The sequence below is a fragment of the Brassica napus genome, chromosome C8, assembly GCF_020379485.1.
Source record: "Brassica napus cultivar Da-Ae chromosome C8, Da-Ae, whole genome shotgun sequence".
NCBI lineage: Eukaryota > Viridiplantae > Streptophyta > Magnoliopsida > Brassicales > Brassicaceae > Brassica > Brassica napus.
Window position 1 is genome coordinate 30,826,885 of NC_063451.1, and position 17,675 is coordinate 30,844,559.

Sequence of the window (17,675 nt, forward strand, 5' to 3'; positions counted from 1 at the left end):
AAACCAATATATAAATTTGGTTTAAAATTTCATGTATTATTAAATTTATAGTTTATAATTCGAAGAGAAACCTCAAATATTTATAGATAAAACTATTAATTCTTAAAATTATTTCATTACATTGTTAAATATATAGTCAATATTTTTTTTTTTGAACAGGGTCTTACTATAATCTAGGACGGCCTTGGTGGATTAGAATTGTCTTGATGTTAGTTGTTTTTAAAGATGTTTAGCTCATATTTGGGGGTCACTTGGAGTTTATTTTGTTGTGGACTCGTAAGGAGTGGTATTTGGGTTTGATTTCTTGTTTCAATTCACAGATCTTTCATGTTAATCTTGTTCAAGACAACTCTGATAGTTGACCCTTAAAACCCCTTTTTATTTGAAGTAGAATTTGAATGTCGCGTACTTAAACTAATCCTAAGTAATGGATCCTAGACAAAAAACAAACAAAAAAACTAATCCTGAGTAGTTAAATGACATGAGTAATATATCGACTAATTTAAACTTAGACAGATTTTGTTTTAAAAAAGAACTTAAATTTTATAAAGATTGTCCGAACCAAACATAGCTCCAGAGGGGGAAAACAAAACTAAAATTGTAAAGAAACACTGATGTGTTATTTAAAGAGGAAATACTGCATCCAGAGCTCTTATTATCTTAACCTATGCCGTCCATGCTTTCTTGGCCATCTTGGAAGCTGCTCCAGCTGGAGACTTCTTATTGGCGGCACCACTTGGAGCTGCTCCAGTAGTCAGTGCTTCCTGCATGTCTGCAAAAAATGGGGGGGGGGACCTGAGTTTCCTATGGGTTCACAAACTCTCCAACCAAGTGATCAATGATTGGTTGGAAGTATATTAGAACATATTCAGAGCAAACTGGCGGATAATGATATGCGCTGAAATTGACGTACCAACAGAACCAGCTTCACAGGCACTGATGTTATGTAAGTTTGTCATTTCCCAATCAAAACCATCAAATAGACCTTCAGCAGTATCATTAGCAATGGTCATCTCCACACGATATCAGTCAGTAAACATGCATTTAAAATCATGGGTATATCTGCGTGTGTGGACTTTTGGTGCAAATGATTGATAATAAAATGTTACTGAATGATACATACCGGAGGACACCAACAACATTAGTATTGTTGCAGTGCACGCAGGTAAAGGATGAGACAATCCACTGAAGTTTCTTGGTACACTTGGAGCAAGAAACTTAACACCACCCTTTGTCCATCTCGATGCCGTTGACCTTCCAGGTGCAGGCAAACGAAGTCAATCTCCTACATTCTTTGAATATTAGAATCACATACAAAGTTCAAAAATGCAGGACTAACAAATTCTAAAGCTAGTTGTACAACCTGAGATGGAGTAGTGATGATAAACTCGTTGTGATCAGCCATGGTCAAACGTTCAACCTTTACGTAGCCTCTAAAAAGTGAAGCTGCTGATGTATTCCCAGTGTCTTTGGAGACCAGCCTACATGGATGAACAATATCCAGGCAGATTGAGTGCAGGATAAGTAATATAACGTACTCATATAATTAATCATTTAATAATCACCAAGATACTTACTTGTAAAGTAACTTTCCCCTGCATAAGTCTCCTTGTCGAAACAGCTATGTGTCTCTGATGTGGCATTGTGAAACAGACGTGAAGAAGAATTCATAATCAACTAACGGGTTCTAAATTTATTATTCAAAAGAGGTTCAATGAAGATATGAATACAAAAGTCTTATAATCATGAGGTGAAGAAGAAATCATAATCAACCGACGGGTTCTAAATTTCGCATTTAAAAGTGATTCAATGAATATATGAATGCAAAGGTCTGATAATCATGAGTTTTAAGAACATAATAACCTTAGAATCATGAGGAGAAGCATATCGATGCCATCAGCTCACCACCGAGTTTGACGTTCCTTGCTGCCAAGAATCTGAGCAGTCGCACCTCAACGGTGGAGGAACATCGCCCGTCTTTCAAATCAGCAAGAAGGATTGATGAATTAGCCATTATACTTTAAATAAGTTTTCTTTGGTGTTTTACGAATGAAGAGAATGATTTTCAAGGGATGAAGACTGACCTTTTATAGTTGTGAATACACCGCCTGGCGTAAGGAACTGCTTGTAGATTGGTGAAGGACCCTAAACTAAGTCAACAGAGGCAATTTTTGTCCATATAAAGATGCCATTGACAGAGCTGCTGTTGAAGTTCTAAAGGAAAGAATCCAAAAGGAGTTAGGACCGAGAAAATATATTCATCTCCAATGTCCATCTTAACCATACTAAACCAAAGTCTCCAAAAGCTCTGTACCTAACGCTCTTTGTATTACATGTTACAGAGCCGCATGCTCAATTAGATTAAATTAATATGGACCACAAAAGCATCTCAGAAAGTGTGTAACTCAATTATTTTCTTACTCTTTTGCAAAGGATCTGTCGCATAATCAGCTGCTTCAGCCTAAGAAAAACAAAACAAAAACTATAAATAGATAAAATAAAAGTGATTAAAAAGAAGAAGAAAATTACATGGGTGGATGAAGTGGAGCATCTCTTGAGCTCTCTCGTCCATGGATTAATTCAAAAGAGAAGACACATTCAGAGAAAGAAACGAAACCATCGTTGTTTCAATCATGAACATACATGTCTCTTTGAGTCATATTCACGATCCTTTGCGGAAGAATGCATATTCCACTCAGTCAAATTTTTCAAAAAATCAGACATATGAAAATGACATGAGGCCGAAAGATCTAAAACTTAAAGCATATCAAAACTCAATATTTTCTATCTCAGTCCAAGTTCTCGGGTAGCATAAAGATGATGTCGTGAAATCTGCAGTATAACATATAAGTCACGTTACCGAAAGCACTGTATTTTCTGATGAGTTAAGAACGAATGAGATGTAGTCTCCGAGAGAACCATGCATACCTTTTTATAGTCGACTCAAACGCCTTGCACATCAACAATATCGCATTGAATCCAGATCGTGGGTGATAGATTAATGGAAGGGGGGGATTAAAGATGATTGATTGATCGGTTTTTGAGTGCTTGCAACGAAGGAGACGGAAGGTCAGCTGCGCAAGAGGTGTCGCCTTTCGATCTGGAGACGCGAGAAGCACTCCGAGTAAACCTAATCCTTAACGGGGCGTTTAGTCACCATTATGTTCTAAAACACGTGATGGGCTGCATGCTGTAAGGCCCAACAAAACAATGGAACCCAGAGACAACGACTTAAGAAACGCTGACGTGTCACGATTTCCCCTCCTCTCCAGAATGACGTTGACAGCCTAAAAAAGCAGATACTTCAACTTTATAGTTATAGATAGATTATGACATATGTTTTACAAATTACATAGACTACAAGTTGATTTCTTGTCAAGTTTTGTCATCAGAAATATGTACATATAAATTGAGCTATATGACTCAAAAAGAAAGATAGGGTGAGCCGAATAAAAGACTCTTTTTGGTGGTAAAATTGTTGAGGTCATTTCAAAAGGTGTTTTTACATTGACATTGAAATTTTATGGTGAAGATTAACTAGGATATTTCCATGATCAACACACAACATGCTAATAAATTAATAACGTACATTTGGTCCCTTTCTTTGCTAAAAGATTAATAAAAGTAAAGACTAAAGAGTCATTGAAATGTTTAGCGTTTTGAGTCGTGTTTTAATTAGTTTCATATTTTTATTCGTGTATTTTGGGTTTTAGTGTTCACTTTTATAGGTGCTTTTCCCTCTTTTCCTCCCTCGAGGTGCTGATTTTATGGATTTTTCTACAAGAAAATAAAAATAAGAAAATGATTAATGTACTTAGTTGTATCATTCTCCATTCACCCAATTCATTTTATACTTTCGTTTATACCTCCTTTTTTTTTTACAATTTGCAACATTTGCCAAGAAAGAATAAACAGAAATGATGAGATTCTTTGTATGTATCCTTTTTACTTCCATGCACATACTCAAAATTGTTTTTAGGACATAGGTCTCTGGGTCTCTGTGAGGTTTGCAAGTCATCATCAGTCCAGACAAACTTATCTCAACCATTTGAATTTTTCCTTAACAAAACAACTCTTCGACATGAAACTGTATTGTAGCAGCACAATAGTATCTGTATTAATTGATTAAACCTTACTTAGTATATTAAAATAGTCAGCACCTTGTTTGTATTGTAGAAGTTATACATATAGATGCCGCACTAGTGTCTAGTGACTTGATCGAGATTGATTATGTAGTACGACGATAGATTCGTTTGGGACTATTTTACTGAAGTAATTTGTTTTATTTAAAATAAATCATAAACTTCAAAGTGGCATTTTGGACCCATTTAACGGCGGATATCTCAAAAGGTAGTATTATATAACAAATGAGTTGATATGCAAATTGTAGATATAATAAATGCAAAAGGGAGAATAATTTGAATTTGATATATCTTGTAAGCTAAGAGTATACTTTGCTTTATTTATGTTATTACTGTTACCAATACTGAATGTACATTAGTAGTAGCATAAAAAGTTCGGAATATATAGATTATATCAGAAACAATTACATTCATCGACACTTTTTGAGTTTGTAATATCACAATAAGATATTTCACACTTGACACACATTTTTTCATTGTCCAAATACCAAAATACCCTCTAGACAACTCACTATCGTTATCTCTTTCCCAACTGAGGCACGTGCGTTATCTAGATTTCAAATAAAAAATCAAACCGAAGTAATTTGAATCGAACAAGAGACGGTGAATGAAACAGAAGTGGAGCAAAACTTATTATATAATAGAGTTACACTGTTTTAGTGGGAATTATAGAGGAAAAATAGGTTTGGGTTGGAGATGGTCTTGTGGCATCTCCAACCCCATTCTATTTTCCCCTTTAAAATAGAGTTTAGAGTAAAAATTTTCTAATGGTATTATATTTGTTACTCTTTAATAGTGTAAACTTATTTTTTTACTCCATATATAGAGTAACTTTTTATTTTTTGTGCATCACTCTATTTTCACTCTAAAATAGAATATCATTGGAACAACATCCGACTCTGTTACAGAGTTACTCTATTTTAGATGAAAAAATAGAATAAACCATTACAAGATGGTCTTACATCATCAACCTGTTAGTTGTCAACGTCAAACAAATAGAAATTTACGTTTATGAAAAACCCAATGCAAGAATTGCGTTTGAAACAACCAATGCTTTAGATAATGGTTGATAAAATTTTGCATTACAAGTTCAAAAAGGCAAATGCATAGCTGTTTCGATGTAGCCAAAGACCTCTGTCGATAAATATACACATCTATATATTAATCAAACATGAATGGCAGTTCTGTATACTTCGTGGAGACAGATATGTACCTTTGCGGTTATGATACATTCGTACACATAACAACTGGTTCCTGATGTGGTCCAAATTCTCATAAAAGCGATTAGGATTGATGATTTTGAGTGTTTATCCATTGTACATGACAAGTGCTTATATACAATTGTTGATATATACAAAAAAACAGGACCCCAAGGAAAGCTATAAACTTGGTTTGGAAGTAATATATCAATACCGTTACTTCTATTCTAAGCCAAGAAAGATTTCGAACTAAAAGACTAAGAAGTAGTAACCAACAAAATGCATGAACTGGACTCTTTCTTAAGGTATTTATTATATCTATATGCATATTATATCAATTAGATATTAATCATATTATTATTATAAATATCAATCATTTTGTGGAGAGACAGAGATGGGTGGTTACTAGAAGAGCGAGAAGGAAGTGGCAGAACAAGTCATTTCAAGTAGAGACAGCTGTAACTTCGTAAAGACATCAAGTGGTAGAGACAAGTGTGATGCTTAAGGTTGGTAACATTTTTAAAAAATAAAAAGTTATTACTTTTCCAAAAGCATTTCTGCTTCTATTTTTGTAGTAGTTGTTGTTGTACTCACCTCGACTCAATCAATATCACATTACATCATCAGACGTAGACAAAAGTAAGAGAAGCCAGATTTGTCAAAGTAAGTGCAACATTGTTAGAAGGGATCTTCTTTGTTCTTTGATTAAAAAAAAAGGGGATCTTCTTTGTTCATAACTTCATATGCTTATACTTTTTACATTTAAGCAGAGAAATATATGATCCAGTTGATGATACATAAGGATATAATTGTGGTGGTACCATTAACTATTCTCGTTTTATGATTAGTAAATGTTAATGAGTTTCTAACAAAACCAAGAAGATAAAGAAACTTCTCGAAACGTGATATTGATATTGATATCGAAGGATTTAAAAAAGCAAACTAACAGATCATGTCAGGTTTAGTGGGTGGATGAAACTAGGATTTTAATAGTTTGATTTTAATATTTTGTTCAAAACAAACTTGTAACCGTCTCTGATTCCTGATCCATTTTAACATTAGAAAAAAAACTTATCTATCAATTAATAAGGCATTACCTAATCACAAGATAGTGGTCTAGTGGTAGGCGGACATTGGGATTACCAAACAATTCAGGTTCGAGAAAACCCAACTACACTTCACCTTGTGTCCACGCAGATATGAATATACTTTACGGTCCATTTGAATACCCGGAATAAAAGTCCATACATGGGTTGTATCATCATTTTGGATATTAGTATGGACTTCTACATGAGCTTGGAATACCCAAAAATTAAACAAAAATAATAATAATAATATTAGGGTTAATGGATAGAGGTAGTACTTGGTTTACTAGGTTAATAAGTAATGGTTTATGGATATAGGAGGTACTTTCGTTCATTCGGTTAACAGGTTACAGGTATGGGTTTTAGAGGTAACACCGTATTGAACTTTTGATGTGATTTTATGTTTAAATGTGTAGTCAAAGTTTCTTTTTAGTAGAGTTTACTCTTAACTATAAAACTAAATTGAAACTATCATCATTAGTTCTATCATTCTATGGTTTTGGGTGGACCTATCTCTATATATAAACCAAGGTCGCCCCCCTATAATTCTACTACGACTACTCTCCACAGCTATTTGACATCATTATCATTATTCTACCCTACACTTTTCTTACCCACATCAGAAAATAAAAAATATGAATTTTTTTTTACCAGAAACTAAGTAAAAGGTGAAAAACTAGACATAACTTTGTGTAGATGATGGGAAATGTGTAAGGTGTGAAATGTGAATATGAATAATTTCATGTGGTACTGAGTATATTGTACCAAGGGTTCCTAAAATCAGAACAAGGACCAAGACTTAACTCTAACGTTCATCATTCATGCAAAATGTGGCCCTTTCAAAGTTTCCTTTTGAACACACAAGAGTGTCATCTTTTATAAAGAAGATATTTCATATGATATGCTAGAGATTGTATATTCTCTGTAATTATAGCTTTCCTTATCAGTCTGCTTCCAATGTTGTATATAAACCTATTCTCTATGTTAATAAGATCACGCTTCACGTTCTTTATCTTTGTTCCTACTAATTTTTGTCCTTTTATAAAAACCGTGAGCGTTTGTGTTCTATGATTTAACAAGACACTGGTTTCATGTTTGTTCAGTTGTTCTCACGTGCACGTCATTGAAACAATGTTATTAGTTGTCGTGAAAGATTTCTAAAGAGATTATGTACAACAAGAAAGATAAAAGAGGATTCTCACATTAGTGGCACAAAACAGAACAAGATTCAACCTTATGGATCTTTTAATATCATCCACCCTCGACTTTGCGTTGTGGTGGATGGTGAGTTATACATTTTTGTATGAGAATGGGAAGATAAAAGAGTACGTTCAAAAGGAAGATACTTGAAAAGTTGTCATCGGTGAAGTCCCTATTTGTGATATGACAGATTCAAAATCTTTTTGCGAGAAATATATTTTTTAGCACGTCAAGTAGAACGTTCCAACATGATCTTGATTTTTTTTTTTTTTCCCAAATTGAAATTCATTCATACGATAGTTTAATACAAAAGCTGGCAGATAAAAAATATCTCCAGAACCAAGAGCCTAAGGAACAGACAGCTAGAACCCACGCTGGGGCAACTTTCGAACCCACCCCGGGGTAACTTTCGAACCCACCCTTAACTAACCAAAAGAACAACAACACACTACAGCTCAATAAACTAAAACAACTACACCAAAGCAAATGACAAATCAGTGCAAACGATCTCCGAAGAAGCGGATAACAATAATCTAGATAAATCGATGCTACACCGTAGCGCCTTTTCAACCCGGATCTATCGCTGCTGTCTATGGCCCGCCAAACGATACCATCCCCACTCGCAACTAAGAACCAAGACTTCACAACCCGACCAGAAAGATCGCTTCACGATCCACACATCTCTCGGATACGGCATGAACGCACTGACGTCCACTTTACACCTAGATAGAAGTCCACCAAAACCTCCACACAACCGAGCTTCGTCGCTCAAAACCCATAACCATGATAAGCACTAGCACACATAAGCGACGAAAGATCATTGCATCCACTACAACTCGAAGATAATTTTGCAACTGAATGATTCAATGCACTACCCGCTGAAACAACACTGCCCTTTTGCACCATAATGAGAACAAAACATCCTACAGCAGAGAGGATGACCCTTACACAACCTAAATAGACCAATCGATACAAAAACAAAGGCTCAACCGAAAACCCTCAAACCAATTCGGAACCAATTTCAAGAACAAAGCTGATGGTCGCCGTTTGATTAGAATGTAGCCCATGTACCACCGGCTGCTACACCGAGCGGCGCGCATCCGAGTTTGGTTAGCTTTCCCGAGAAAGCTAGGTCTTGATCCTTAGCCAGACACAGAACCGAGTGGATAAAATGCGGACCTTGACACCTCAACCGGACAGGATAAACGAATTCCCAGCTTCAAGGGTGTGGAGCAGAAACCGCCGACGATGGGATGTATGGCTCCACCACGCACCTGCAACAAGGTTCACATTGACTACTCTGTCCTCGTGAAACCTTCCGGCGCGTTGCCTCCGAGAACTGTAGAAGCAAAACTCTTTTCCACCGGCCACTAAACCACTCCTCCAATGATCTCACCGCCGTAGGGGAAGCTAGATCGATGGTGAAAAGAGAATGGAGGGGTGCCTCCGACACCGGCAAACACCGGGCCGGAGCTAGACGATTTAGGTGGAGGCGTGAGTTAATACTTAATCATAACATGATCTTGATTCTAAAAATAAAAATGTTTCTTAATTTTTTTAATAAATATACAAATTAATTTGAAATGTATTTCAAAATTTAAGGCCTAAAATTTCACCCTAAAAATTATATATATATACGAAACTATTAAATTTTAAATCTAAATATTATTACTTCTTTAAAATATATAGTTTTTAAACAAAATTTTGAAATGATTTGAAACTGCACTGCTATTTATCTGCTTTCTGGTTTCGTGGAAAGCTTCATTTCACTACTAGAGACCCTAATCGTACCGCTACAGAGTCAAGGGCCGATGTACCTGATATCCAAGGTTCTTCGTCATCATTGTCTATCTAGCTCCAAGTCTGTTTTGGGTTCACGCTCTTGAAAGCAAAGGGCAATGCACCTAACAAGTCAGACATTGTTGTCTGAAAAGTCATTTCAAGCAAGGACTTAGGTACTGCTGACAGAGTCGGATCTATGTTGGTGGGAGTGTCAGCTGACACCCCTTAAATTATAAACCTTTGTTTTTGTTATCCGTTTGTTGTTAAACACACTAGCTCAGTTGGTAAACTCTGCCCTTTTGACACCCCTTTCACCCGGGTTCAACTATCCCTTGACTCCTTTTTTTTTTTTTTTTAAGATACGGGCCTAAAGCCCATTATATTTTCTTTTGTTTTGTCTAAAACAAACTTTTTTTTAGGCTAAACCTATAAATATAATTTTGTTATTTATTTTGTGGGTCTTCTAAATCAAAATTGAACATTTGTGTATGTGTTTATATTAAAATTTGATATTTTAACATTATTGAAATATATATTATATTTTTTGTTAAATATTTATATTATTTAATATTTAAATTTATATTAATAAATATTAATAATATTTTATTAAAATAATAATTAAATTATGACATCAGTAAAAAAAATTTCTGGATACTGCTGAACTTGTAAGCCGCCAAGTGATGATGAAAGTTTAAGAGCATTGCTTTTCTAGATGCCCTAACGTTCTTAAGAGTCATCATTAGCTTTTGTCTCTCTCCTTCAACCTCTGCAAACTTGCGGCTTAGCTGAGAGTAACGGTCATGCATCTCCTTAAGCTTCTACCGATGCATACCGGCCTTTGGTCTCCAACATTTCTTCTATTAGATCGCTTATATCTCTGAAACTCTGGAAGATTCCACACCTGAAAGCAACTGTACAAGCTCCTATTACAAATCCAGAAATCTAGTGTCTGAATCATTATCATTTTGAGGTTGTAGTAAATTCTCATTCTTCATCCGTTCTAGCTGTAAAGAAGACAAGAAAAAAAGATTCACTGACGCTATGAACTAACATAATATCGTTCTCACTATACTAACCAATAAGTAGACATTGTGATACAAAACTATCACCTCATTGTTTAAGTGATCCAAGCTAGACCTTGAAGTCTCTGCCCTACAACTATCATTGATCCAAGTAGCACTCTGAATCTCTGATGAATGAGAAACATATATTAATAGGTATAAACATTATAAGCAAGATAAGAAATATAAAAACTAAAGGAATAGAAAGAAAGAGTGAAAAAGTTCTCCCGGGCACTTTTGTCAAGAAAGCTTCGAACCACTGGTCTGAAGAAGTCTTCATACCTTTACACATCACTCTTTTTCCTTTTACTGCAAAAAGCCACTGCAGCGATCCGGAATATTTCAAAGTCACAGCCGAATTTGGCAGTACACGTTGGTCCCTAGCGGTCTCTGCTCTTAATCCACCGGGTTCAGCCCCCGACCTGCGGTCGGAGGGTCCGCCATGCTCCGGCCAACTCGCCGCCGATGAATACTTTGTCTTCCTGAAGTTAGTGATACAGGGATTCCTGTCTGCTCCTTTTGATACTAAAACTCATCTCCCCATAAAATTTTTAAGGATTGAGTCAAAATTGCTCTGTAACCACCAAACCACAGTACAACCGGAGCTTAACGATGCATAGACGACTCTCTTCTGCCGAGAAGGGTAAAGGAGTGGTAACGGAGAACCACCAAGCCCCCCGAACTGGTAGAATCCGAGCTCAAGCCCCTAACAACCCAGATCTTCTACGACAACATGCCCTCAAGCTTATTGGAAAGGTAACAAACCCCTCTGTTCAACGGGTAACATCTCTTATACCCTTCTTCACAGAGTTGTGGAAAGGCGAGACAAGACCAGTGGGTTCAGACTTAGGGAATGGCATGTTCCAATTCATTTTTGAGACCGAAGATGACCTGACCTCAGTACTATAGAAGCGCCCATTTCACTATGCGAGGTGGATGATTATAGTTCAACGGTGGGAGCCGACCTTCTCTAGTGATTTCCCCTCTCTCATCCCATTTTGGATTAAAGTTCAAGGTATACCGGTACACCTCTGGTCTGAAGAAACCATCAAAAGTATCGGAGAGGACCTTGGAGTGTATGAAAAATCAGAAATAACGGCCTCAACAGTTAGAATGCGGGTGCAAGTAAATGGCTGACTACCTCTATTGATGAAGTATGTCATAGATTACTCAAATGGAGAAGAGGTGACTGCCTCACTGAAGTATGAAAAGCTAGAAAGGCATTGCTCAAAGTGTTTTCGCCTAGATCATGAAATAAAAGACTGCCTTGTAGCTAAGGCTCAACTTCGAGCACTGAAAGAGAAGCAGCAGGAGGCCTCTGGGAAAAACAGCAAATCAGGCCTACACCGTTACGACGAAGGTGAATCAAGGAGAGAGAACAATACCTTCCAAAGTACGGTACAGGCACCTCCAGAACGGAGATATCCAAGAGGCTTGGAGAGAAACGAGTACTATCCTCACAGAGACCTGTCAGGGGTTCACTCTCGCAACCAGTTCCACCCCCCCCCCCCCCCCCCCCCCCCCCCCCCCCCCCGCGGACCGAAGAGAGGAGCACTCCTCGCGTAGAGAGAGCCATCATTCCACGCCCAGACAGCAAAGCAGGGACAGGGAGGAACACTCAAGACCCCCTCGATACAAAGAGAGAACACGGCCCCCAGCTAGTCTCCAGTGGCGCCCCCGACAAGTTAGCACCTCCCCAAAGGATAGAGAACGGGACCAACTGCACAATACTACGAGAATGGTAGAAGCCAGCTCCTCTCCAAGGTGCCAGAGTCCTCCAGTAAGGGGGTTCCCCTTCGGAGTGAACAATTAGAAGCATCTCAAATGGCGCTAGAAAAATCTGCAGGAGAAGTAAGAGAGTTCATGACTCAGTATACCAAATGTGTTGATCCCACGGAGAGTGCAGCAAGACAAGAAAGACTGCGCCTAGCTGAGGAACAAGGTGAAATAGAAGAAACAGCCTTGATGATAGTGCAAACTACAGGGCCAATGGGGAACCAAATACCCATCTAGGAACCCAACCCCACTAGTATTGAGCGCATCTCAGCTTTATAGAGGCTTGGTCCCCAAGTAAAAGATACAACCATAACCGGACCTTCTGGGGCCCCTGAAGCTAAAAGAAAGCCGGGAAGACCACCGGGGAGGAAAACAATTAACTCAAGTCCTAAGCAGCTGCCGGGGTCAAGCACCAAAAAAAGAAGGATTCCGAGCACAAGGCCTCCACTGAGTAGACGAAAATTAGCTACTGATGCCTCCAAAAGTAATAGAGACAAAAAGCTCTCCAAGGCAAGATCGGATGCATCGCGGAACTCCTCTGAGCATACAAATAGCGCCAACTCGGACAATCAGCCACTAAGGAACATGATCCCACCAGTGTCGTGGAAGAAGTCGGGTTTTCGTACCCCGGCAGATCCGCCTCCTTAGCAATAGGGAGTTGGAACTGTCAAGGGTTAGGGAATCCCGCGACAGTTCGACGTCTCCGGGAGATCAAACGACAGGTTGATCCGGATATCATCTTTCTAATGGAGACCAAAAATCCCGATGACTTTGTAAAAAAGAAGCTGGAGCAGCTCGGCTACGAATCGACCTATCTATTCCCGCCCAAAGGCTATGGTGCTGGAGGACTTGCTCTACTCTGGAATTCAAATATCAAAATTGATATCATGTACTCAAATGCAAATTTGATCGATACTTTTATTGAATATCAAGGAAAATCCTTCTTTGCTTCGTTCATACATGGTGATTGTGATAGGAAACAAAGGTTGTTACAATGGGAACACATGCTACAGCTAGCCTCGCACCGAGACTCCCCCTGGTTTGTGACAGGGGATTTTAACGATCTGCTCAGCGAAGAAGAAAGGTGGGGGGGCCAGCGAGAACTGAAAAATCCTTTGGAGACCTCAGAAATTTCTTTTCTGAAGGCGACCTCTATGACCTTAGACATTCAGGAGATCCATTATCATGGAGAGGTAAAAGAGGCGACCACCTTGTCCGGTGCTGGCTGGACAGAGCGGTGGCTAATAGTCACTGGGCAGAGAATTACCCGACAACACGTTGCCAATACCTAGATTATGAAGGGTCAGACCATAAACCACTTCTGTCCTTCTTTGAACCTGACTCAAAGCGACGCAAAGGAATCTTCCGTTACGATAGAAGATTGAACGAGAATGATGAAGCTAAGCAGGTTATCCTTAAGGCATGGAAAAATTCGGGGAACTGTTCCGTTAGAGAAAAAATAGCAAGCACCCGAACTGCATTGACAGAGTGGAACAAAACACAACAGTGAAACAGTAGGCTCATCATCGAGCAGAAACAAAAAGAACTGGAACTAGCTCTTACATCCCCGCGGAACGACACAGAACTAATCCGTGACATAACAATAGCGCTGAATGAAGCGTATCTGGCGGAAGAATCGTACTGGAAGCAACAGAGCAGATTGCTCTGGTTATGACTTGGGGACCGTAATACGGGTTTTTTCCATGCCACTACAAAAGAACGTAAAAGGGCTAACAGTTTCTCAGTCTTGGAAGACTCTGACGGCAAAGAGTGCTATAAAGAAGAGGAAATTGTAAAGGTGATAGTGAAGTATTATCAGGAGATGTATACGTCCACAGCTACAACCAGTAATAAGGAGGAAACAATAAGACAAGCGCTTCAGCCGTTGGTCACGGAGGAGGAAAACGCAGCTCTGATTGCGGTGCCTACGGCGCAGGAAGTCCGGGAAGCGCTTTTCTCCATACATGCAGATAAGGCACCTGGCCCGGATGGATTCTCGGCAACCTTTTATCAGACACACTGGCAGGAGATTGGGTCGGACATTGTCAAAGAGGTCCAACACATGTTTGAGTTAGACAAGCTACCCGCCAGCATCAATACCACTCATGTTCGACTCATTCCTAAGATAAAAAATCCGCAGCGGGTAGCGGACTACAGGCCCATAGCCTTGTGTAACGTCTACTACAAGATCTTCTATAAAATCCTCACCCGACGGCTACAACCCATACTATCATCCATTATCTCTGAGAACCAATCGGCCTTCGTGCCGGGAAGGGCTATCTCCGATAATGTGTTGATAGCACATGAGGTTCTCCACTTCCTTAAGACATCAAAAGCGGAAAAACGATGTTCGATGGCGGTTAAGACCGACATGAGCAAAGCCTATGATAGGCTCGAATGGGATTTCATTTCCCTTGTGCTGCGACAGCTTGGCTTCCACCCTAGATGGATTAATCTGGTCGCACAATGGATCTCAACGGTTACATACTCCTTCCTCATTAACGGCTCGGCTAGAGGTTTGGTTTCACCGAGTAGAGGAATCCGTCAAGGAGACCCTCTATCACCGTACTTATTTATTTTGTGCAGTGAAGTCCTCTCGGGCCTTTGTAACCGAGCACAAGAAGATGGAAGCCTAAAAGGCATTAGTAGCAAGGGGATGCCCCCGGGTCAACCACCTACTATTCGCGGATGACACTATGTTCTTCGTACAAGCGTCACGAGAAGCAGCAGCAACACTCTTGAAAATCATCCAGCGCTACGGGGATGCATCCGGCCAGGCAATCAATGTGGATAAGTCCTCGATCACATTTTCTAAGAGAACTCCTCAGCCCCTAAAAGCGATAGTGAAGAACGTGATGAACATCCAAAAAGAGGGCGGAGTAGGCAAATACTTAGGCCTCCCGGAACACTTTGGCAGGAAGAAACGAGACCTTTTCTCGTCCATCGTCGACAGAATCAAACAGAAAGTAGGCTCCTGGACCACGAGATACTTGTCTGCGGCAGGGAAAATGGTCCTGTTACAGAGTGTGCTGTCTCCTATCCCCTCTCACGCCATGACAGGTTTTCAACTCCCAGTCTCACTATGCAAGGAGATCCAATCGGCCATCACAAGGTTCTGGTGGGACGACAGCTCGGGCAAGAAAAAGATGGCATGGATAGCTTGGACGGAATTGACAAAACCAAAAGCTTTGGGCGGATTAGGATTCAGGGATTTTCAACGATACAACGAAGCAGCACTTGCAAAACTCAGTTGGAGGATATTTGAAAACCCTGATTCTCTGCTAAGTAGAATGCTAAAAGGGAAATACTTCCCAGAGACTGATATCCTGAGCGTAGAAGCTGTTACAGCTATCTCACACGGGTGGAGAAGTGTACTAGTTGGTAGGGATCTATTGGTTCAGAACTTGGGTTGGGTTGTGGGAAATGGTCAGAGCATCAACGTTTGGTATGACCCTTGGCTTGATCACTCGAAACAGAAGCGACCTTACGGGCCAGCCTCAGAAGCTTTTGTGAACCTTACTGTGGCTGATCTGCGAACAAACCGTCAAGGAGAATGGGACGTAGAGAAAATTCGGTTGTTTCTACCACAATACGAGAAGGACATCCTGACCATCAAACCAAGCATCAAAAATGCCCAAGACAAACAGGTCTGGCTAGGAACCAAATCAGGAGCTTACTCTACCAAATCGGGCTACTATTTTGCTAGCTCAGGAGGAGGGAGAAGAGGACACAAGACCGAGTGTGAACTGCCCCTGGTACAAGAATGTTTGAAACCTGAAAGTTGCTCCGAAGGTAAAGATGTTCGCTTGGAAAGTCCTGAAGAGAGCAGTACCAGTAGGAGCACGCTTAGTCGAGCGCCACATTGATGTCGATCCTCGGTGTAAGCGCTGCGGAGAATCTGAATCTATCATTCATCTACTATTCCACTGCCCTTTTGCTCAACAGGTCTGGCGTGATGCCCCCTTGGCTTTGGGTTTTGATCATAGAGGAATCGTAGATTTAGACACACGATGGACGTCCCTCTGCTCAACTCCAGCACTGCCCCCCACAGGGCTAATTACGAGTCAACTAGTTCCATGGATCCTCTGGACCTTGTGGAAAAAACAGAACAGATTCGTCTTCAACGGTGCTTCTGCATCACCAGAGGACACACTAGCTACCGCTATTCGAGCGGCCAAGGAATGGGAACAAGGGCAGAAGATAGAGAAGGTTACTCCTCCTCAGTCAACGCCATCGGCAACTGAAGCGTGCACTGCAGCTACCATCGTTCGCACTGATGCAGCCTGGAGGAAGGAAGATAAAAAAGCTGGGCTCGGCTGGACAGTGAAGACAGAGAGGTTTGAAATTAGAAGGAAAAAACCCCACGGGCACGTATCTTCACCGCTCGTTGCGGAAGGGCTAGCCATTCGGGAAGCTCTGTTGTTCTGCAGAGAGCATAATTTGAACGACATACTCCTAGAGTCTGATTCAGCACAGCTGATAAAAGCGATAAACCGAAAGGAAAGCATCGCGGAGGTGCATGGGATTCTCTCGGACATTCTCCACCTGAGCGGACTCCCCGACATTTCGATCTTGTTTTCTTGGATCCCTAGAGATAAAAATCTTGTTGCTGATTCCTTATCAAAGGAAGCACTTTGTATGGTTGAGGGTGTTATTGCCCCTACCTAACTCTTTTCGTTTGAAGTTAATGAAAGTAGTGTTCAAAAAAGATAAGAAATATAAATTGAGAGATATAAATAGTAAACATTAATGCTGTAACGAAGTTGTTGTGAACAAACGTGAATCAACTTTGAAGAAAGCAAAAGAAAGATCAAAACGAATTGAGGCAAATACCCGTTTAGGATTTTTTATTATTATGTGAATGTATAATTTTACAAGCTCTTAGATCCGTATTTATAGCAGCCTCAAAAACTCGATTTCCTTTTTCCTATAGGAGTACATACTTATCTAGAAAAAGTAAATTTTCTAAACCGAAAAGGCATACCGTACTGTGGAGGCCGCAAGCCCCCGCATCCCCAGATGTCAACCTTGATAGCGAGTTTATCTTCCTAGCACCAACGAATGCTGGGGTTTTACTGGTGCAAAGAGATTTAAGACACATCCAGATGCAACAGAAGTTATTACCGGTATGATTAATCACATAATGTTATCCCCAATATCTTTAATTCTCTTTAACAGGTTGGATTCTGCCTTCTCATCAATGGAATCTTGTAGTTTCATCAGAATTTCCTCGCTTTACTTCTTGGACATGGTTAGTTTATGTTGAAGTTCCTGCAACTAAGTTTCGTATCGTTCTTTGATGACAATGATTCTCAACGACTCCTGCTGTGGAGTTAATGGGGATTGATAGCCCCGCCTTTTCACGGGCATGAGTGCATTTAGCTTCAGCATCGTCCTTAAGATCTCTCAAATGGATGGACAAGCTTTTGA

At 39.8% G+C, this 17,675-nt stretch overlaps 1 protein-coding gene and 1 long non-coding RNA gene across 4 annotated transcripts; one reads left to right on the forward strand and one right to left on the reverse strand.

The window, feature by feature from the left end:
* Window positions 1-448: 448 nt before the first annotated feature.
* LOC106431969 lies at window positions 449-3,502 on the reverse strand. 3 transcript variants are annotated; one of them, XR_007327849.1, is made up of 10 exons: window positions 2,929-3,497; window positions 2,530-2,832; window positions 2,422-2,461; window positions 2,085-2,214; window positions 1,864-1,977; window positions 1,578-1,631; window positions 1,364-1,481; window positions 1,124-1,285; window positions 914-985; window positions 449-772 (listed from the first exon to the last, which is right to left on the reverse strand). It is a non-coding gene; the product is annotated as an uncharacterized LOC106431969 (long non-coding RNA). The 3 variants fall into 3 exon arrangements; XR_007327848.1 differs by having other exon boundaries at window positions 2,085-2,461; window positions 2,929-3,501; XR_002660594.2 differs by having other exon boundaries at window positions 914-1,285; window positions 2,085-2,461; window positions 2,929-3,502.
* Window positions 3,503-14,941: 11,439 nt separating this feature from the next.
* Window positions 14,942-16,913, forward strand: LOC106425905. Its single transcript, XM_013866623.1, has 2 exons — window positions 14,942-16,000; window positions 16,191-16,913. The coding sequence occupies exons 1-2, from the start codon at window positions 14,942-14,944 to the stop codon at window positions 16,911-16,913; spliced, it is 1,782 nt and encodes a 593-aa protein (XP_013722077.1).
* Window positions 16,914-17,675: the final 762 nt, after the last annotated feature.

Excerpts from the sequence above, each read along its gene's own strand:
- LOC106425905 (XM_013866623.1), top strand. The coding sequence starts at position 14,942 with ATGTTCTTCGTACAAGCGTCACGAGAAGCAGCAGCAACACTCTTGAAA. Across the intron at positions 16,001-16,190 it reads CCGAGTGTGAACTGCCCCTG|GTCTGGCGTGATGCCCCCTT; the intron begins GTACAAGAATGT and ends TTTGCTCAACAG.